General features: G+C 40.2%; 2 protein-coding genes across 2 annotated transcripts; one reads left to right on the forward strand and one right to left on the reverse strand.

The window, feature by feature from the left end:
* Positions 1-812: 812 nt before the first annotated feature.
* Positions 813-4,375, reverse strand: exosc7 (exosome component 7). Its single transcript, XM_069176249.1, has 8 exons — positions 4,295-4,375; positions 4,048-4,149; positions 3,765-3,859; positions 2,897-3,062; positions 2,287-2,357; positions 1,889-2,012; positions 1,646-1,801; positions 813-990 (listed from the first exon to the last, which is right to left on the reverse strand). Exons 1-8 carry the CDS (start codon positions 4,349-4,351, stop codon positions 886-888), a joined length of 876 nt encoding a protein of 291 aa, XP_069032350.1. The 5' UTR covers positions 4,352-4,375; the 3' UTR covers positions 813-885.
* Positions 4,376-6,314: 1,939 nt separating this feature from the next.
* On the forward strand, positions 6,315-20,259 carry zdhhc3b (zinc finger DHHC-type palmitoyltransferase 3b). The gene is made up of 7 exons (XM_069175769.1): positions 6,315-6,630; positions 11,037-11,368; positions 12,558-12,682; positions 13,633-13,729; positions 13,987-14,068; positions 14,449-14,579; positions 16,342-20,259. The coding sequence occupies exons 2-7, from the start codon at positions 11,066-11,068 to the stop codon at positions 16,498-16,500; spliced, it is 897 nt and encodes a 298-aa protein (XP_069031870.1). The 5' UTR covers positions 6,315-6,630; positions 11,037-11,065; the 3' UTR covers positions 16,501-20,259.
* Positions 20,260-21,423: the final 1,164 nt, after the last annotated feature.

The following is a 21,423-nucleotide window of genomic DNA, read 5'->3' on the forward strand; positions in this document are numbered from 1 at the left end:
GTTTAAATCTTGAAAGTATTTTCTATGGTTGGCCCAGATGTCTTTGGGGGGCTCATTGGGGAAAAAAAATAATATTTCCAGGTGTTTCTGGCAGCTGTGAGGCACTGATATTTTTTTTCAGTTTCAAACTCTGCACTGAAAGCTTTGAAAGCTTTAGATGGGAGTTTGTTTTGAAACTGTCTGCTCTCCGCCTGTGCACACACCCTGCAACAGTCTGAGGAAAGAGTGGAAAGGGTCCAGAGTGACATCTGGTCTTTCTGTAAGACATCCACTTTACACAGTCCTCTGCTGACACGTGGCAAACGCAACAGGACACAGAGGGACCAGACTGTTCCCGCAGGGCTGCCGTGACAGAAACTGCACTGACTTCAGGTCTGAAGAGTCGCCAAAGTTTTGACTTTTATGTTTGTTTCTTTACCAAAATATAAATGAAACGCAGCTCAGGGAGAGTGGAACAAAAAACCCCCCCCAAAAAACAGGATATTGTAAAGTTTTACAAGACTGCAAGTTAAAGTAAAGTGTTCAGCAACATAATTAAAACATCAAATTTCCTCAAATATTATTATAATATTGTTCCTCTTTGCAGTTAAGCTAATATTCAAAGATGTCTGATAAAACACAAAGATAAATATACCAAAAATGTGTAGACCTACTTAATAATTTAATAAACATAGTTCATTTGTAAGATAATCACATTCTCAGGCGTATTAAAACATTAAACACATATTTTATAGGTTCATCTTAAGATGCCACATAAGGAAGGCTGCACACAGAAAAATTCATATAAAATTCAAAGAACAAAGACAAACAGATTGTACAATATAAAGATTTTATTCGAAAATGATGTGTATATGTAAATACATACTGTAGAAACAGTTGTTAATATTAACCAAGGAAGCCAACTTTCTGTCTGTCCTTTCCGAGCTTCTCCTCCTGCTGCAGCAGCTTCATGAGCGGAGCATGAAGGGCTTTCCCCACTCGTTTACCCGTCTGCAGACAAAGAAAATACTGTAGTGTCTGCCTGTTGTGGTTTTAAGTTGATTGGAGGAGAATAAACGGTGAGCTTTAGCTGCTGGTTTGTTACTTTTGGACGGAGCCAGAATAGCTGTTTCCCTTCTTTCCAGTCTTTGCGCTATGCTAAGCTAACCGTCAGCTGGCATTGTTCTTAGACTGGTGCTAAATTGGATCAACAAGAGGGACGCTTTGCCTGTGATTGGTTGTTACACTGTGGAAATGTTAAGGTTAGGGTCAGGATTAAGGTTAGGGACCAGTTGATTGACAGTTAAACATTCACAAGCCTGGAGCTGAGAGTGTATGTCCCTCCCGCAGATCCAATGTAACCAACCAGTTCTTAGAGCCCAAATGTGAAACACTCGGCAAGAAAGCAAATCCTTTCCAAAAATATCAACTTTAAAGATAAATGGACCGTTCAAAATATGAAAAACTGCTAAAGAAGAAAGTAAAGTAGTAAATCGAAACCAACTAAAATGGACCGGCAAATTTATCAAGATGATATAATAAGGTCTTTATTAGCTCAAGGTGAAATGTTTTTGTTAATGAGGACAACAGTTAAATAAAAATAAACTAAGATCACACTATGTTAATTCCTGAGCTGTGGTGACAGGAGGCCAGATGGCGGACTCACCTCTGTCATTTCAAAGATGCTCTCTGGATCCAGGCTGCCTCCGCCCACCTTCCTCGTGCAGGTGACCGTGCCCTTGTGTGTGACGGAGATGATGAGGCTCGCCACAGAGCAGGCCTTCTCCTGCAGAGTCGCGTCCACCACGTGCCTGTGGCCGACCTGAACAAAAACAATTAGCCCATATGTACAGTATCTTTATTTGTGTGACAACAGTATTTATTAATGAGCACCAGTCAGAGAGCTTACCTTGCACAAGGTCACTATACAAGGAACGTTTTCCACGTTAAGTCTCATGCAGTCGTAGGGGTCATCGGACAGCTCGATTTCCTTTCCTCCCTCTTCGTCGGCTGATATATGAACGCGGGGAATTCTGTCGGGGAGGTAATCAGAAGACTGTCTGTTAGGGTGAGAATCTGGCAATACAATACATAAACCATGATTAAATATTCCACTTTTTTTTTTAAATTTATTTATTTTTTTATCTAATACAAGGAAAACTGTCATAATAAATGGTACTTTCTGTCACAGTATACGCCACTTCCTGTCTTAGTTTATGCGGTAACGCTGGAGTGAAGAAGTCAAATGGCTGTTAGACATCACAGCATTTAGTGATCTGACAATAAAGACGCAAAACAAATACTCACTTTGTGTTGAAGAGAGCTGCCTTGATAGCGACTGAGATGGCGTCGTACAAGTTTCCGTCACACTGCAGGAGCTGTGGAAACAGAACAATGTGAGGTTCGACCTTTTCTGTGCATTTATCCAACCACTGACACACGCTAATGCTCATGCAGAGATGAGTTAATGGTTCTGAAAATACAAGTAGGAACAGAAACTTCAGCATAGCTGCCAAAGCGGTAGAATTAAAAATGACAATTCGGTGAATTCTAAATCTTAGGCCCATATGAAACAAATGGAGCGACAATTTAGTAATTATTATTATTATCATATATTAGTCTATTAATTACTTTTGGGAAGAAACGAACAAATATGCAAAACTGAGGAGCTGGAAAAAACAATTTGGTTTATTTTCTTACTCATTTTTCAACAAATGACTCAAAACGATTCATACATTTTTGAAATAGTTGCCGATTAATTTCTTGTCTTGTGAAATAATTTCACTCAAATGCAGGACGAGACACCTGCTGTCATAGAGAGAAAAATGAAACTTTTGGACCTCTGACGCATTCGTGTGTTGTCCACACTAAAAGCAGCAGAGGTCGTGTAAGGGCGACGTCGCGTGCTCCCACTCACCAGCACGTCCACATAGAGCACCCAGCAGTGCTGTCCAGCACTTATACAGAGGCTCCTCAGGTCCACACTGTGTTTGTTGTTGAACACTTTGTAGAGGGTATTACTCAGCTCTGTCCCGAGCTCATCACCTCCTCTGCCCTCAAACTCGGGGGTTGCGTTGGCCGAACTTAGTGGCAGAAGGAAAGGAGAAAACAAGACAATAAATTGATCAGTTAATAAGAGAAAGATGAGCAGGATGCATTGTTGTGATGATATGATCATGTCCACACTCAGCTGGATCTGTTTGACACTCACAGAGAAGACGCAATGCAACACTACCTCCTAGTGGCAGCGTGTCCATTTAAACACCAGCACTTAACTTTATTTGATTTTCGCAATAGAAGTCTTTAGTTTCCGAATTTTAGGACATCGCCCCCGATATAACAACATTTATCTTTGTGATTTCTACTTATATTATGTCATTTAAATACTGTACATGGCTTGGAAGAGTTTAAAGGGGAATGCTTAGGTGTCCAATAAGTGTCCTATGTAATCATCCACTGCACTGCTGAGGTAGTTCAACTTTAAACTTAAAGTTGTGTCCAAACTGCACATCAGATGGCCGAGAAGCTTCATATCATGGAATAATATAGTTGTAAATGGATATAAGTGTTTATTAACATAGCTGTCAGCAACTGTAGTCCCTCGTGTGGATACGTTGACATGGCGGTTAATGTAAAAACTTTGATACTGCTTATTATGTAAAAGTAAAGCGTTACCAAAATGTAATATTCTACAATATAGTGGTTTATCTATATTGTTTACCCCTAAAAGCTTGTGAAGAAAGTGTTTTAAAACTCTTAAAGTTTACGATTGGCACCAAACCTACCAGTCAACAAAGAACTCCAAATAACCTTCGTTTGGCACCATTGGCCTCGGTTTTCCAATATCAGCCTTAATCCCGACCAGAACTGCTGTGTGCCCCTGAAAGACAAGCAAGACAGGGAATCAAAATAAAACAAAAATAAAAAATCAATCTGCCAACCCTCCCGGACCCGTTGACAGGATATGGACGTGACTGTGGTGCACAGATTAGACGTTTAAGAGCACCTTCCCGTGTAAACTTAAACGGAGGCAGGACTTCTGCTGCAGATCCTGCAGGTTATTATTACCAGCGTGACTTTGGCTGACCCATCCGTGTTGGACACCACATCGGTCTCTATCTCCACGTGTCTGTAGTCCTCGCAGCCTCTTCCATCCACTCGTAAATCGTCCTGATGACCAGTGGTGGTGGTGGTGGGGGGGAAAGACATGTCAACACAGGCTCCATAGCTCGTAGCTTAAATGACTCCCGTGATATTTATTGCAAATAATCCAACAAACAGGAGTTGATCGCTGAAGTATTTGTTCAGAACTTACCCTTATGCCGTGTAAGATGTACACTTTTTCAGCCTCGCTAACTTGTACCGCTGCCATACTGAGATCACTTTAAGCGTGGGCGTGTGTGTGTGTGTCTGTCGCTCTTTTTCTACGTCATCAACATCCGACGTTTGAAAAAATAAAATAAAATAAATAAAAATCAACACAATATAAGGCCGGTTGTTTGAGAGCTTTGAACGACTTGTTTCGACTTGAACCAGACTAACGCCGAATTGACCAAAAAAAAACAACAACAACAAAAAAACAACCCTTTGCAACTAAGATCATCGAAGGGTTTATTTCTCCCAAGTTGAATTTTTCTCACAAAATTTGTTCAAATCTGTTTGTGAGAACTTCACTTCTGCCAACATATCATCCATCCAGCTGACCAATGTGGCAAGATACTGAATAGAGTCCATGATTTTTGCACAAGTGGGCCCTCGGACCGGCCAACACTGGAAGGCCGCTCTGAAATGTGCAGTTTTAAAAAGCAACTTTTTATTGACGTAGGAGCTGCAGTGACTTTATTGCAAAAATAATGCATAACTAATATGTATAATATATATAGATATATACTGTACTGTATATACTGTGCATTTTATATTTTTACTGCTATTTTACTGCTATTTTATTGCTTCTATTATTCTATTATTATCTTATAGCTTCCTGTATGCTGCTGTAGCGAAAAAATTTCCCCTTGGGGATTAATAAAGTAACTACCTAACCTAACCTACCTAACCTATAACTGTAGTGCCGCCTCACAGCAAGAAGGTTGGTGGATCATGTCCCACCAGGGGGGCTTGATTTGGTAAAGTTTAATCTATTTTTTTTTTTGGGGGGGGGGAATAGAAAATATTTGTCACAATGCAGAGGATGTCCTGAAATAAATTGAGCTCTGTAGACCAAACGGGTGAATAATTGTAATTTTTTTTTTGAAGTGTGAAATGTCTAGAGATACGAATTGTAATAGCTTCACCAGGGTCCGAGTAGATTGGTGATGCGGTGGATATCACAGCCTGGAAGGTTGAGGGTTCGCGTCCCGCCTGAGACTTGGTTCCAACCTCGACTGGGGTTGAGGCTATTGATTTTGAATTCCCCACACATAACGGGTGGATGGGGTTTGAGGAAACTTCAAAACTGGAGTAGTTTTTGTTGTCCACACAAAACGCTACTAAAAATCAAAATGTTTAAAAAAAAAAAATATATATTATTAGGGTTTTTTTTTTATTATTAGGTTTTGTGATGATTTTCTTTTTGTAGGTTTTTGTTTTTGGATTCTGTTATATATTTTTAATGATTTAAAAAAAAAAGTATTTTCTATTTCTTTTTGGTTTTTCATTGGGTATTAGTGTGTGCAACTTGTTTATTTGGGGTTGGATCTTAAAGTAACACCTCTTACCTTTAGCGTTCGTCCTCATGTAATCATTTTCTGCTCTGAAGCGTAAACTGTCAACTGTGTGACTTTACTGTGACACTTTCATAACAGCCTACTGAAGAGGCCTAAACTGAGGCTGAATAGTACCACACAGTAGAGTTTACCTTACCTTCAGCTTATTATATTATCTAGTATCATGTTTCATCTTTTCACGAGGGGACCAAAGGGGGACAACAATAAAAAAAATAAATAAATAAAGACAGAGAAAAACAGGGGCAGGATTTGAGCTCATATCCCAATTTTGATTGGTGAATTTGCAGCGCGGAGCCTGAGTGGAAGTGCTACCTGCGAGACGGATCTCTGGGCAAAAACGCCTCTGATAGGCAGACGAGACGAGGGCTGGTGCTATATCAGATCGGCGGGAAGGACACTCTGCCTGTGATTGGTCGCAACGTCGTGGGTGGGTCTGAGCGTAGAACGAGAGACCGGTTGACTGAACGGGGAACCAACCAATCACAGCAGCGTACAAGGCGAACGCGTGCATCCTTACGGATGATCCAATCGACAGGCGAGCTTTTTTTTTTTGGACTTCCTGGTTGGATCTGCGGTTTTTTGTTTTTTTTGTTGTTGTCCCACCGCCCGGCCCGTGCACAGTGGGCTTTTCTGGACCTGAAAAAGAAGAGGAAGAACCGAAAGCGTTGAAGCAGCGGCCTGTTTCAAGGCTCGCCCCTGGCGCCCCGGCTGTAGTTAAAAAGCATTACGAATAAGCTCGTCGAAATCCGGGGCGGCGGTGGAAGAGGGAGCGGATCCGCTGAGAGCAGCTGTCCGGAGATCAGCGCGGTTAGCCGGGACTGAGCTAACGGACGCGGCGGCGGAGGGACTTCTTCCCTGCTCGGAAAGGCTCGGAAACTACGGGAGGACTTCAATCAACTTTTGGTCGACGAAGTCTGGAGAGTGCGAGGTAGGCTGTCACAACCAGGAGAAGTTTTTTTTTAATTTTTTGTTTTACCCTGGATGTAGTTAACTGTGTGCAGCTATCAAACTCCTGGACATCCAGACATCCTGCTCGGCTCCAGCTGCCAAGATTTAACTTCCTGGTCTGGGTTACTGCGTTAACACTTTATTGTAGGTTAATTAATTAAGTCCCCCTCCCACCATAATGCTGCTATGTTAAACTTGTAATAGCCCCTGCTCGGCATCACAAGATAATTCCTTCCAACACGGCCCATCTTTTAAGGAGGCTGAAAACAGGCTTTCTGAACCCGACCTGAGGTTCAGAATAATGGTCATGATCACCGCAGCCGGACAGAAGAGGACGGACACGTTTGCATTTCCTTGATTTGGGCTATTAGGTTATTGAAACATATTTAAGTCACTGTCTATTTTATTTTCTTCCCAATCCTCCACTAAATCAAATCAACCAAACCAGATATATTGATAATCAATCAATCATTTTGAGGCATTTAAAGAGTTTGTTTGTTTGTTTGTTTGTTTGTAAACTTAATATCCTTTAATTTTTGGACTGCATCCATGTATGGATACAACATTGTGACACTGCGTTACAACAGGACCCTGCTGTATTAGTTTTTGTATTCTATAAATAATTGCGGAACGATTTTGGTTTCTTTTGCTGAATGTAGTTTAATACCTACTCAGGAGGACATGAACCGGCAGGCTCTAACCCACCGACCTTTGTTTTGCCATGTGAGGTTATCAGTTTAGTGAAATCACATCTAGAGTGTTAACAAGCTGTTTATCCCAACAGGAGGTCTGATCTAGCTGCCTGCCCACATTTGTTGCCAACATCACTCTGTGCTGTGACTTACTTTAAAATGTAATCTGGCAGCAGGGTGTCAAATGTGTCCATGAATCATTTACTGTGTATCTGAATGTGCTGCATGCGTTTACACTGAGCTCACTGCTACAGTATAAAACATTTTTCACAGGCTGTATTCACTGTTTCAGTGCTGAGAGGTAACTCGGAGCTGCAGTCTCTTTTCTTCGAGTCAAGTCAACTAAACAAGGGCTTGTTCTGTTTACAATCAAGGCAGTCAGTTGTTTTCATTGTAAAAAAACAGCCATTCACTGGGAGAAATCTATGGACTCGTTATGCAGTCCACTCCAACCGAAACCATTGACTTACCTTACAGTCATTAATGAACTCTGGTTTTGCAGTTAGTTTCCCTGCAGCTCTTTCATTACTTTTTTATTTTTTATTTTTTATTTTTTATTGTCACAAGCTTCTATCTTGTCTGGGAACTAGTTTACAATGACATTACCAGCCTCTATTAAGCATTGTGGATCCTCCTCTACTTGAAATGGGCTACTCCCGCCTGCTGAGTCAGGTGTACTGGTAAACAGTCACATGAAGTACCACCCAGTAGGTTGACTAATGAACCCAAACCTGTTTAACAAGATGTTTTAACACTGTCTTGGAATTTTCCAGGAAAGAAAAAAAATATTTTCCATGATTAACCCCCACACTCTTAATAATAATAAAAAAAACAACAACAACACATGGATTATAAATTTAAAAAGTTTTGTTGAATCTTTGTCAAAATACTTACAAATGTTTCCAACAACAATGTGTGCATCACCAGTCTAACGGGCCTAATGGTGATTGGTATCAATTATGCATAAGCGGCATTTTAGAAGTAGAGCTAATATAAAATACTGTACCTACTTTTATGCAGTTTTAATCTATTTTAAAAGCCTCACCTGGTTTAGAAATAAAGCCCTAATGTACACAGTAGATGGAGCATAAAACAGCAGTTCTTAAGTAAAGCACAAGTTCCTGAAAACTACTCGGGTACCGTATGGGAGTCGGTGTACTCATTCTTGCTCTTTATTTAAACTGGAGCGAAAACAGATTCTCCAGTAATCCCCGACTTCTCGTGAAAGCAGACTTCTAACGGGACCTCCTAGTGCACCTGACTGCTGCTGTGTGTTGATAGGCTTAGTGGAGCGGGCCAAGAGGCTACGCAGCAGGGCTCAGCTCGGTCGTACTATATTTTAAAACATTCACTCAAACCGGGAAGTATGCTTTTTATCAAGGCGGCGCCTCTGTTCCCCAGTCGTCCTCAGAGATGGTTCGCTGGGACGGCTTCGGGCCTACAGACGGCTGGATTCGGGCACATTTTCATCTCTCGCACGTGGACTTATTTGCCTTCCCTAAATGGTTTAGGCCTGGATGAGCTGAACCCTGCTAATTCGCACGATTTACCATCCTGGCTTTATTTTGAGACCCACTGTGTAATGCTCATACGCGTTTTCTATTCCGTCAGGTCACATGTGGAAGATCACATCCTAACGAGTTTTTTTTTTTTACCCCTGTGTTTAAAGCAGGTCAACCTCACGTAAGTCAAAGACGACCTGCTAAGGCACCGTGATGCTTTGAGCTTCATGAAAATCTGAGGTTTAGCAGATACGATGTTTGCCGTGGTCACAGACTACTCCGCAGTCCGTTGTGAAAGATGTATGACAAAAATGAGCATAACAAATTTTTAGTGTCGTCTGAACCTGGAATTATTTTTGTGTTAGCACGGTAACATTTGCTAATCAGCACTGAACACGGTAAACCCCGGGTCGACGGGGGTGTCGTTGGTTTTACACGTTGTTGGTCGTGAACCAAATGGAAAGTTTGACCAGATGATGGCTGTAGATGAAAAGTTTGAATAAAAGTTTCTAAAATTCCTTTGGAAAGTGGACCAGATTTCGTGGCAATAAACCCTCAAATGCTCAAAACCACAAATGTTGGTGGAGCTACACAAAGAAATCTGAGGACCCGAATGATATTCTGAAGAAAACATTTCATGCCATTTCATCCACTGTATCTCAGATTAAATAGATATTATGGTCCATCACAGTAAAATAGATTATTTTGTCATTTTGAAGGCCAGTAGTGTACAAATATACTTTTATTTTTACAGTGATTTGGACACGCAGAAAATTGCATCATCGGGAGTGTAATTAGCATGATTTACATAACATCTGAGAAAGACAATAAAACTCTCGGTAACAGATAAAGTGGTTTTCTGACTGTAACACAGTCATGTTGACGCCTTCAACAGGTTGATCTTTAAATGTGTTGTGACTTGCACCGTACCGGTGGATGTGACACCATTACAGGAGAAAGACCGGATTCCCAATCGCCCTGTAGGACCGTCGTATCGTTTTGGTTCTGATTAAATTCCCCTACTCGGGGGACGCATGATTAACCACTAGGATCATTGGCCGAACCCCAATTAATACGGACATAAAAGTGAGATGAGGCTATCGCTCAGTTAACCTTAATGGATAGATTAAATCCTCAGGAATGGCCAAGCAATGTGAGTGCGCTCACTTTAAACTCGGTGAAGAGGAGGGCGCCGAGGTCCAGCCGTCCTCTGGGAATTAGCTCTTTGATTCCAGTCCGTTATCTTCATATAATGCTGAGACCTATTTTTGGTTTCTTGACATTTTGGCCCCTTTGAAGTCGCATCATCTTTTTTGTCCACACACACACACACACTCAGACCTGCTCGATTGCTTATTCGTGAGCCTCGTCTCCGGACGGAGCTGTATGTGCACACTGAAGCTCGGTGCCGTTCAGAACGATTGTGCAGGCTGTTTTGTCAAAGCATTGTTTTGTTTGACTTTTTTCTTTTCAGGCCAAATGGAAAACTTGAGAGGATTCTTGGATGGATTGTTTGGTCTTATGGGATCAGACCAGCCAGTGTTTGTTCTTCCTCCAGCTAATGCTTCCTCCTGAGTATTCACCCAGACCTTTTTATCCAATGCACTGGGTCTTATTAGCTCTTTCTTTATTTTCTTTATTTTCCGCGAGGATCGTGAAATTGCTCCTATTAGTCTGTTTACATCGAATCTTAATTATTGTGGTCCAGCACTCCTACAATGTGATTTCAAAGCAATTCAGACAGGACTCTTATATAGAGCTCAAACCATTAGTCAATCAAATGATTAGTTGTTTGACAAATTAAGCGGACACTTTATTTCTCCACTTTGATGAACTGCTATTACATTTGAGTAATTATATCTTTTGGGTTTGAGACCAGACTGTGGAAGATTTTAAAGGGTATTTTTCACTATTTTTCGACATTTTATAGACGAAACAATGAATAGATTAATGGAGATAATAATCAGTCTTCCCATCTCGACATTTTATAGACGAAACAATGAATAGATTAATGGAGATAATAATCAGCCGATGGACTGAAAATGAAAATAACTACACGCCTATAAAATCCAGCATCCTCTTACACACTCACTTCAGATCTCTCGACTAATTCGCTAATTCCTTTTCCTTTCATTGTCTTCCCATCTCGCCCCCCCCCCCCCCCCCCCCCCTCCATCTGTCTCTCCTCGCAGTATGTGGTTGGAGCCACGAGCGCTGTAGGATGAAGAGCCCGGCGCACCGCACCAGGGACATCGAGCGGCAAGCTGGCTACCTGAGGCCCGAGCACTGCGCCCCTCCCCCGCCCCGCACAGGCTACGGCACCATGTGGTTCATCCGCGACGGCTGCGGCATCGTGTGCGGCATCATCACCTGGTTCCTGGTCTTCTACGCCGAGTTCGTGGTGGTGTTCGTCATGCTGCTGCCTGCCAAGAACGTGGCCTACAGCCTCTTCAACGGGGTGCTCTTCAACGGCCTCGCCTTCCTCGCCCTCGCCTCTCATGCCCGGGCGATGTGCACAGACCCGGTCAGTCAGACTTTGATCAGACCACTTTTATTATCGGAAAAAAAACAAAAAACCTACGTCATACATCATACATCTTCGTACAAATGGCCTGTTGGACAAACTTTAGCTTTTGAGACGAGGATTTATTTCTGGATTCATTTCACAGGTTGTTCCTTTACTAGTAGTCGAGGGCCTCAGACCCTTAAAGCAAACAAAGCAGTGATGGAAAGTAACTTAAATGTTGTAATTAAGCACCGTTTTAGGTACTTAACATTATTATTTCCATCACTTGTTCTTTTATACTTCTACCCACCAACATGTCAGAGAAATATATTTAACTTTCTACCCCACTGCATTTCTTTGAAAGGAGTAGTTTTAGATTATAAACTTTGTAATATGCTTATAAACTACTACATTTAGTTAAAAATCCAATCAGTGGCCTTTAACCTTTGTGGTTTGTGACTTTTAGTTGGATTCTGTGGTCACATTTTTTATTTTTTTTAAATAGCTTCTCAAATTATAGAGTATGCTCTTTACAAAAACAAAAAACAAAGATAAGAGAAAAAGCAGATGCAGTTTGTGTAGCAGAGGTAGTTTTATTCTTCTTTCCTACCCCATTAATAACCTCATGACCCCGTAGATTGATCTTGTGACCCTTTGGAAGGAGCTAGATGCCCTTGGTTGAAGAACCCCTTGATTAAACAACACTAATAATGTAATATATACTAATAATGTCAATCACAGGGGAAACTGAGTATCTTTGGTTTGATACTTGAATACTTCTTCCACCTCTGCCCTAAAGGCCCTCAAGTATGAAAACCTGAAACAATTAAGGGCTTTGAGGTGGCTCCTTCATTTTTACTCATTCAGACAGAGAGGCCATGTATAAATATTTATTCAATATTTGCCTTGGTTATATCTCAATCAAAAGATATACTGGCTGGTTTCTGGGACTCATTTTTAATTTCTGACAGTGGGGATCCTTTTCTGACACAATTGTATGTGATTTACTTTGTTTTGGTCCATTTTTAACAAGTAATAAAGCCCAACTGAGCATTTTTAAGTGGACAGTTATGTCACCGTGGGGGCATTTATATTTATAAGTCCACAGCTAAATGAATGTAAAGAAAACTGTGTAAAACATCTGCAGTGACAGGAAGTACAGCTGAATTCCTTGTCAACGCATGTTTTGTTCTGCCCTCTCTCCCAGGGAGCCGTTCCTAAAGGGAACGCAACCAAAGAATTCATCGAAAGCCTGCAGCTCAAACCGGGACAGGTGGTGTACAAATGTCCCAAGTGCTGCAGCATCAAGCCTGACAGAGCTCACCACTGCAGGTACGGCACTCGTGTGAATGTGCGTGTCGTAGGAAAGAGTGCCGCTCCCACTGCAGACTCTGCAAATTTTAAGATGCTGAAGTCTGCGCCTTACGGAGGAAAACCCTGCTGCGACTGTCCCACTGAGACCTCCACACCTCTTCTGTGTTTGTCCCTGCACCGGCTCTCCTGCCTCCCCTCTGTGTGTGTGTGTGTGTGTGGGTGTGGTTTTTTTTCTGTTCTTTTAAAAGTAGCTGTTCGGCATTTCCCTGCCGACTCTGCAGCTTGATAATCAGGAGTTCCCTGTGTGGCTGCTCAGTGGTTTCGCTGGGATCTCGAGGCATGGGAAGAGCAAAAATAATGCAGACTAATTGAATTGTAAAGCCAGTGAGTCACTCGGCCTCAGAATGAAAGCGATGGTTTTTTTTTTTTCTGAATATTATGAGTCATTGTTGTAGGTGGTTCCACTGATACACTGCTGTTACACAATTATCTCTAATGACCGGTGTAAACAATACATTACCGGTGTAAACAATGCATTACACGCAGAACGTCAGCATTTTAGAAATAGCTTTCCCTCAGAAAGTGTGTAAACAAAGCACGGAGGGAGGTCGAGGGTGACTTTTCTGCTTTGTCGTATGAAAAATTTGGAGTTTTCGGACTTTACTTGAGTTGTCGACCAGCTGTGATTCTGTTTGATAAAACACCCCCTCTGCTGCCACTGCGGTTGAGAGCAGTGTGTTGCAGTCTTTCACATCCGGCAACAGTCGAGTGAATTACGCCGCTAAAGGCGGACTCACAGAGGTTATGTGTGTCTTTTTGTGACCGTATTTGTTGTGATTTCCTTTGACAAGAGTTAAACAGACTATATATATTCAGATTGGTGCATTAAATAGCTGACGCAGTGGTGGGCTGCACTATTTCTGTTCTAGTTTGTCATCTTTAATATTTGTATTTATGTGTCCCTGCAGTGTGTGTAAACGCTGCATTAAAAAGATGGACCACCACTGTCCCTGGGTGAACAACTGTGTCGGAGAGAACAACCAGAAATACTTTGTGCTCTTCACGGTGAGTCTTTTACTGCAAAACTAATATTATAATTCACTTCAAAAGGATTTGAATCACACCATCTGTTCATCTCCCGTTTAAAGTTGTCCTTGCCTCGTACATCTAATATATTATCTTAGTGTGTCTACGTCATATAGTGTGAATAATGATTTAATGGAGGCTTGCTTGACAAAATAAGAGCGCAGTTGTATACGAACACTATCATAATGAGCTAATTGTATCTTGTTGACACTAAATCTGTGTTTGTTTGTTTTCAGATGTACATTGCACTAATATCCTTCCATGCGTTGATCTTGGTGGCCTTCCATTTTGTTTTCTGCATTGAAGAAGACTGGACAAGTAAGTATTATCCTGTTATAGTCGTTTTGTATTAAAACCAGTGGTTGAACCATCAGCCAACCAGTTTGGATAGTTTGTTACAGACTGTAAAACTGAGAAAAAAACCCTCTTTTGATCATTTAAGCATGGGGATTTAAGATGCTGTTCAGACAAAGCAAGTCATTAAAAGGTCTCTGGGAACTTTTTAAGCTTATATTTTTTACAATTTCAATACTGTCTGAGGCTTAACAATCAATTCAGAAAAATGAGAGCTAAATTGATCAGTAAAGAAAATAATGTTGCCCTAATAACTTGCTCCTCTCTGTTTAGCAGCTCTGATGTTTTAAACGGTTAATAAACTTGTTTCTAAAGTAAAAAAAAAAATCTTCCTCTCTCACCAGAGTGCAGCAACTTCTCTCCCCCAGCAACTGTCATCCTCCTCATCCTCCTCTGCTTTGAGGGTCTGCTCTTTCTGATCTTCACTGCAGTCATGTTTGGGACTCAGGTCCACTCCATCTGCACTGATGAAACGGTGAGTGAAAACAGCCGCACTCTCATACCACCTTATCGCATCACCTGCTCCTCCTGAAAATTGAATTTCAGTTGCAGCAGCGTCAGTGGTCCGATGCGAGGTCAAGCTTTCATGTCCGAAACCTTCCTACCTGCTGAAGTGCCCTAAAGCAAGATACTAGACCCCGACCAGGAAAATGTGCTGCACTGGCTGCGACCTTCCTTCCAGCCTGCTGCAGTTTTCTCACCGAAACAGCTTTTATTGTCTGTTTCAACACGACACGGCCAGTAACATTTGGCTGGTTTTAAAATCAATTATTTTGTTCAAACAATTATATTTTTTTCATGTAGTTTTTTTTTTTTTAAATCAAAGTCGCGTGGAAGTAATCACTGCATCAAAGGCGTTTTGCAAAGTTTGAAATGCTTTAGTCAAGTCATCTGGGAGGTGGGGACAAATCGAGAGCACGTGTAGATCTTTGTTATGAGGAAATATTTCATTCATTGTACTTGTACCATTGCCAATTTAGGATTAGTATGATATCCACGCACTTTATAAATGATTATGGTAATTTTATCACCACTGTCGACATGCACTTCACAGTGGCTCCAGCTATTACTAATGGTACTTGTGACACGGGAGAGTCGCTCTCATCCCACAACAAGAACCCCCTAAAGAGGAAGGCTCAGCCGGTAACAATGGTTCTGTGAGTTATTTATAACGTCTCTCAGAAGGCGCAGTTTGAGATATTTTTTTTCTTTCTACAACTAAATGACGAATGAAAACTTTTGTCGTAGACTAACACTTAGTTGACCATTTGGGGGCAGCGCTAGTTAGTGTATTAAAGCTGCCGCTAAACCTGCTTACAATAAGTGCACTCTAAAGAACAAGATGTATAATAATAATAATAATTATTATTATTATTATTATTACTCATAAGAACAAGGTTAAAACTCTAAAGGAGGTCTTCCAAAGGCCGGAATAATATTCAACCTACTTTTCTTAATCCACAAGATGTAATTTTAGAAGTAAGACAAACATTGTTTGTTATTTTACAAAAAATCTGCATGTTTGAACTAATGAAACAAAAGCCAAAATTGTTTTCAAAAAGCATAAATTCTGGGCTGCTGTTTGGTGGTCTAAATATTTAAGCCATGGACTACACATCATGACATCCACAGCTCATGCTTTGTTGCATGTTACATCTCATTTTCTTTCATCTCTATATTGCATAAAATTCCCTCATAAATATATATGAAAAAAAAAAAAAAAATTCTTATCAATATAATGAAGGGCTGTAGGATTAATAAACACCAGACTTGGGTCTTTTAATTGCAAAGCAGTTTGCAGTGGAACTTACTTTAGTTTTTATATAGTAGTTTTTACTTCCCTTGATTAACTGATGAAGGATAACGGCTCTGTTGTTCAATAAATCTGAGTAGAGCTGGCAATTCACTTAAAGCCCCCAGGTGGGTTGAGATCAGTGCATTTTCTGCTCCAACCACCCACGAGGATGACTCACGCTGTTATAATATTCACTACAAAGATCATCTATTTCAGGTGTGCATTGTGTTCATTGACATTGGGAAATGCTGAGAGTGAGTCACCTAACCCTCTTTAACACCTGTGACAGGAAAACAAAAGAATGCAATACATGGATCCGTTTTGATCTCTTTTAGTCCATTAAAATTTGAAGACAGCACAACGTTCCCAGCTGATACAGTCGAGGTTCTGCATCAGCTCCACGCTCACATGGTCTCACATTCCTTATACCTTACCCCCGCAGGGTATCGAGCAGCTTAAGAAGGAGGAGAGAAGATGGGCCAAAAAGTCTAAATGGATGAATATGAGGGTGGTGTTCGGCCATCCGTTCTCTATAGCCTGGCTGAGCCCCTTTGCAACACCCGACCACGGCAAAGGAGACTTGTATCAGTACATAGTGTGACCGCTGGAAGCTCAGCTGTGCTCTGCTGCTGATCACACAGACTGATCAATTCCGGTCTGGAGCATGAACTCCTCTCAAACCACTTCTACAGTTTCTTTTCTTTATGAATTATTGATATTTCAGGGTGTCCTGTTGTGAGCTATTATGTTGTTTCTTTTTTAAATGTCGTCACCTTACTTTGATTTTACTGTTTGCCTCTTGGTGCTGACTGAGATTATTGATTATAGCTGAACAACAAAGCTCTACAAGAAAAAAAAAACAAAATTCTCCTTCAAATAAGAAGCGGCAACTTTCGATGGGAAGCACTTCATAAGAGTTGGCAAAAACCCCACCAAGAGACTGAGTTCTGCCTTCGCTGGAGTAAAAAAAAAAATCCTGCAGTATGTCTGATCATTTCCTACTTCCAAGACTTAATAATGTGAACTTCAGTTCAGAATGTTTTAACTCAAAGCAACGCGATCCGGGTGCCAAGACGGACACCTGTTTTGTCTTCCTGTAAACACTGTCATGATCCCCTCACTTCATTTGCTGTATTACTGTCGTTGCAATAGTCTTTTGCTGAATGCTGTGTAGATGATTTGCCTTAGGGCTGTGCAGTAGTCTACGGCGGCACCGGATACTTTTAAAGAAATTTCTATTTATTTGCCTTAATGTGACGGTCCAGGTTCACACTGGTTAGTACAATTTGAGTTTTCTTCTTTGTTGCCAGATAAGTGGATTCATTCAGGCTGTGATAAGGAAGGTCTTTTTAGAGCAAATATTTCTTTTGATTTTCTTTAGATTGCAGTAAACGTCACCTTATCTGACATGCCAATAAAGTTTAAAAACTATTTTCAAGTAAGAACAGTTTAAGTGCATTGAGTGGGCGCTCTGAAGAGAGAGCAGCAATAACTTCACAGGGGCTACTTAAAGTTATAATCCTTAATATTTAAGTCCTGATTGACTTGGTGACCCACAAGGTAACACAGAGTGTTGGTTATTTCAGCAAATACTCACTGAACAGTAGCTGGTCTAACTGCTTACAATGCAGCCGAACAAACTCTCGAATCAGATGTTTTTCTCACCATGCCATAACTAACTGCAGTCTGGTTTCATGCTCCTCAGAGCCTGAGGAACAGCAGTAGAGCAGTAGAGACAGACAGGAAACCTAGCAGAGGAATGACATGCAATAAGGGTTCTTCTGGCTGGGAATCAAACTGGGGACTCACTGCTGAAAGCATTTGCACTCGTGTGTTGTGCTCCCTAACTGTTAAGCTATTGGGTTACTCAATCAGAGGCAACTTCAGGAGTAGCTCTGGTGACAATCACGTTGCATTTGGCAGACAATAAACCCCCCATAAGGGTTTCACTAGTCACTTAAGAAATATTGGGTATGCATTAGGAGTAACTTAATGCAGCTCTGATGGAGCGTTAGGGGAGTAAACTGTAAACGGTGTGATATCAGTTAGATTAAGAATGCTCCAAATCACATTCATGCACACTTTTCTGGGAATCTCTCATGCAGAATGAGTCCTGCACGAGAATGTCAGACTCCATTTATACTCTGGAATACTATATAGACTCCATCTAAGAAAACTCGATACGGCAGCCATGCCACAAATATTACCCGTGTTCAGTTTTTGTGATATTGTCGGATATCTGTAAATTCTTTTAACATGTTTATTCCAGAGTTCATAGTAAAAAAGGGGTGTTGAACTTGACTACATTATATGGAGCAGTGTTTCTAATATTTCATTTGAATACATGAGGATGGCACATTATTAGAAACCAATTTGATTAAACTAACTCTTCTGTAACAGTTTCTTATGTGCATTATAGACTTGATGAGAGAACAGTTCTATATGTACTGCACAAGTGTACCTAATAAAGTGGCTGCCAACTATAGAAAGGTAATTACAGATTTGAAATATACCGAATGGCTGTTGCTGACAAACTGTTGGCCATGAATTATCAAATAGCGTCAAAAAAAAGGGTTGTTTTCATGAAAATATTAAGGATTGTAACTTTCAAATCCCAAATCTGTCACTTGGCAGGTAAATGAAGTTAAGAGAGGTCTCGTACCGCTTTGTACGTTAAGAGGCGACAGTGAGTCACGCAGTCACATGCTGTTCACTCACCTGTCCATAAGAAACATTGAGAGTTTAGCACCGAACTTAATTTTGTTTTTTTACACACCAAGAACTGTCTTCAGCTGTTGAAAGCAATACTAATGTTTACATGTTTCAGCCTTTGTTTTGTTTACTGTTCCATTCGTCATAAGAGGTTAAAATACGTTACCTCCTACTGGTGGACTGAGGGCAAACCAGGCGGCAGCGAATAATGACTTCACCCATTAGTTTGTGAACTGCCGTTCTGAATCGTTGAGTTTGGATTTCGGCCGACACCATCTTGCTTTTTTTGGAGCCAGAAGTGACCATATTTGGATGAGCTGGGGAGGAGCAAGCGGTGGCTCTCATTCGCTCCGATTGGACTGAGGACACTATAACCCGCCCACCTGTAGCAGAAACTTGACTGCACCATTGGCCTGTCAATGAATCAGATACGCCACTAAACATACCGCTTTTTGAGGCCTAATATCTAATTAATTATGGGATTATTTTCAGATGGACTGACGGAAAACAAATAGGTCGGATAGACTTTTGTGAATGACGCCATAATAACTTGTGGAAAAGAATTATTGACTTTGCATTTCATGAGAGAAGTTACATGGGAGTCAGAGTCTTTTTGAAGCAAATTCCTCGTGGCCCCTGGTGGAATTGCGCTATATGGCAGCTTGCATTTGCCTCACTTGTCAAACCTGGAAGCTGTATGTCCACTTTTATATGCTGTCTATGGGCAGATTAGACGCTACAATGATTCACTATTGCCTCTTGAGGCGCAAAATTTATTACATGGCAGGATGGGCCGAGGCTAGCTAGGTAGCATTTTTCAGTGGTTGAAACAAAAAAAATCGTACATACTGCATCTTTAAAATGTGTTGAGTTTCCACCAGGCAGTTAAACCAGCATCCTTTTCGGTGACAATCGTGTATGTTCGACCTCTTTGCTTAAAAACCTTCGCAGTCACCAGCGCAGATGAGCAGTCAGGGAATGATACGCTACACATTGTTCTCTGAATGCACTGACCATAAGTGCAATTCATTTGCTCTCAACTGATGGAATTTGCTTGCGAATAATCCAGTTTGTCATAGGAGGTAGCCGTGAGCCTGACTGGAGGGGAAAAAAGCCTTACAGGATAAAATGTTGATTCACGTTTGGGTCAGTGGAAAATGTTCACCGAGGCCTGAAAGACCAGAAATACATGTTTGAGTTGTCAGAGCTGTGGACAATAAAAGGCCACCCAGTGTGAAGAAATAGGAAATCGGCCACTTCAAAGCATTTAACACAAAAAATGCCTTTGATCAAATGTGTTTGAAAGCCTTACTGCAGTTAAAAACATGATTTGGAAGATGTGCTGCCAAATTGAGTGCGTAAGGAAGGGAGACAATGAAGTACCCATTTCAAGACTAGGACTTTGTCATGACGTTTTATTTTTTATTTTTTTATAAATCGTTACCATTATGTGGATATGCAAAAAGGTTTACACGAACAGTACACCAGCTTGCTTCTTTTTTCTCAAATTGTTAAAAATGTTCTGTTTGGTCAGGTATGAATACTTTTCTTTCAATACTTACTGTGGGCCACATGATGTTTTTCCTCTTTTATTTTACTGTGGTATTTGTTTAAAGGGGAATAAAATAAAACTATCAATATGACACAAGTTTTGGTTCAAATTTATGGACATTTTATTGGCAGTTTTATGTTTATAAATGAAATCTTTTCAAGGATGTTCCACTGTAAATTCAAGTAAACTATGGTGTAACACTGAAAGAGAAGAATGTGTTGATTCCTCATTGCAGAAGCATGCTCTTATCATAGTGAAAAATGAAAATCTTTTTTTTTTTAAAGCCAGCAGTTAGAATAAAGTTTGAGAAAATACAATGTATTAATAACATACCTTAAAGAAATCACTGCATGAAGAAAAAAAAATCTATAAAATGTGGACAAAAATGACACTGTTTATACCTAAAAAGGATACCTATTTTTTCTGAATGTATTGATTTGTAAGTTTAGGGTTTAAGTAGATTTACTTTTTTATTATTATTTCCTAAGATCTTTTACAACAGAGAAAAGTCTAACTTTATCAGAAAAAACCCAGTCGATCTAAACCAAATGTATTCCAAAGTTTCTTGAAACCATTTAAATTTTAAAGTTACATTCACATTACTTTATTAAATTGTATTAAGATTTATTTTTTGACAAAGAAATTTGGAGACTTTATTAATCAACTTTGGATATTGGGATATATAGCAAAAATTGCAGTTATCAATAATTTGAAGTAAAATATTGAAGACAATAAATTATTTTACAGTCGGCTATTTTTGCTGTCCATACACCTTTTATAATTTTACAGCTCAACCTTCATAAAATGTAATCATGAGATACATTAAGTAAATACTGCATAAATACTTTTGCATATCATGATCTGAATGGTTGCCATCTTTTAAATACCTAAAAATGTATATTTCCTAAAAAAAAAAATCACCCAATCCATGGACATGTTGTCAAAGTGCAGATTTTAAACTAAGTCTAAATAAAAACCAATGACAACATTCAGTTATGTTTTATAGATGTTCAGCTGACTCAGTTGATCAGTTTACTTAAATTTGACAAACATCTTCCTTGGTAAAAAAAAGTTGGACATCCTGTTTTTAATTTATTCATGTACTTTATAATATCAAGTCAAAACCTATAATAAACAGTCTTCATTGCACAAGGATGCTCTTTTCTTCCATGTCAGCTTTAAGCTGACTAGCTTCCATTTTGATTCATAGAAAGGGAGAGGGTCTAATGGAGCATAAAGCTTAGTGTGTAAGCAGATGTA

The sequence above is a fragment of the Embiotoca jacksoni genome, unplaced genomic scaffold, assembly GCF_022577435.1.
Source record: "Embiotoca jacksoni isolate LCO1_2020_lvr unplaced genomic scaffold, fEmbJac1.0.p SCAF_7, whole genome shotgun sequence".
In the NCBI taxonomy this organism is placed as follows: Eukaryota; Metazoa; Chordata; class Actinopteri; family Embiotocidae; genus Embiotoca; species Embiotoca jacksoni.

Coding starts and splice junctions, on each gene's coding strand:
- exosc7 (XM_069176249.1), bottom strand. CDS start 4,351: ATGGCAGCGGTACAAGTTAGCGAGGCTGAAAAAGTGTACATCTTACAC. Junction 4,150..4,294: donor ACATCTTACACGGCATAAGG/GTAAGTTCTGAA, acceptor ACTGGTCATCAG/GACGATTTACGAGTGGATGG. Junction 2,013..2,286: donor GCAGCTCTCTTCAACACAAA/GTGAGTATTTGT, acceptor CCTCCCCGACAG/AATTCCCCGCGTTCATATAT.
- zdhhc3b (XM_069175769.1), top strand. CDS start 11,066: ATGAAGAGCCCGGCGCACCGCACCAGGGACATCGAGCGGCAAGCTGGC. Junction 11,369..12,557: donor GGGCGATGTGCACAGACCCG/GTCAGTCAGACT, acceptor CCTCTCTCCCAG/GGAGCCGTTCCTAAAGGGAA. Junction 13,730..13,986: donor AATACTTTGTGCTCTTCACG/GTGAGTCTTTTA, acceptor GTTTGTTTTCAG/ATGTACATTGCACTAATATC.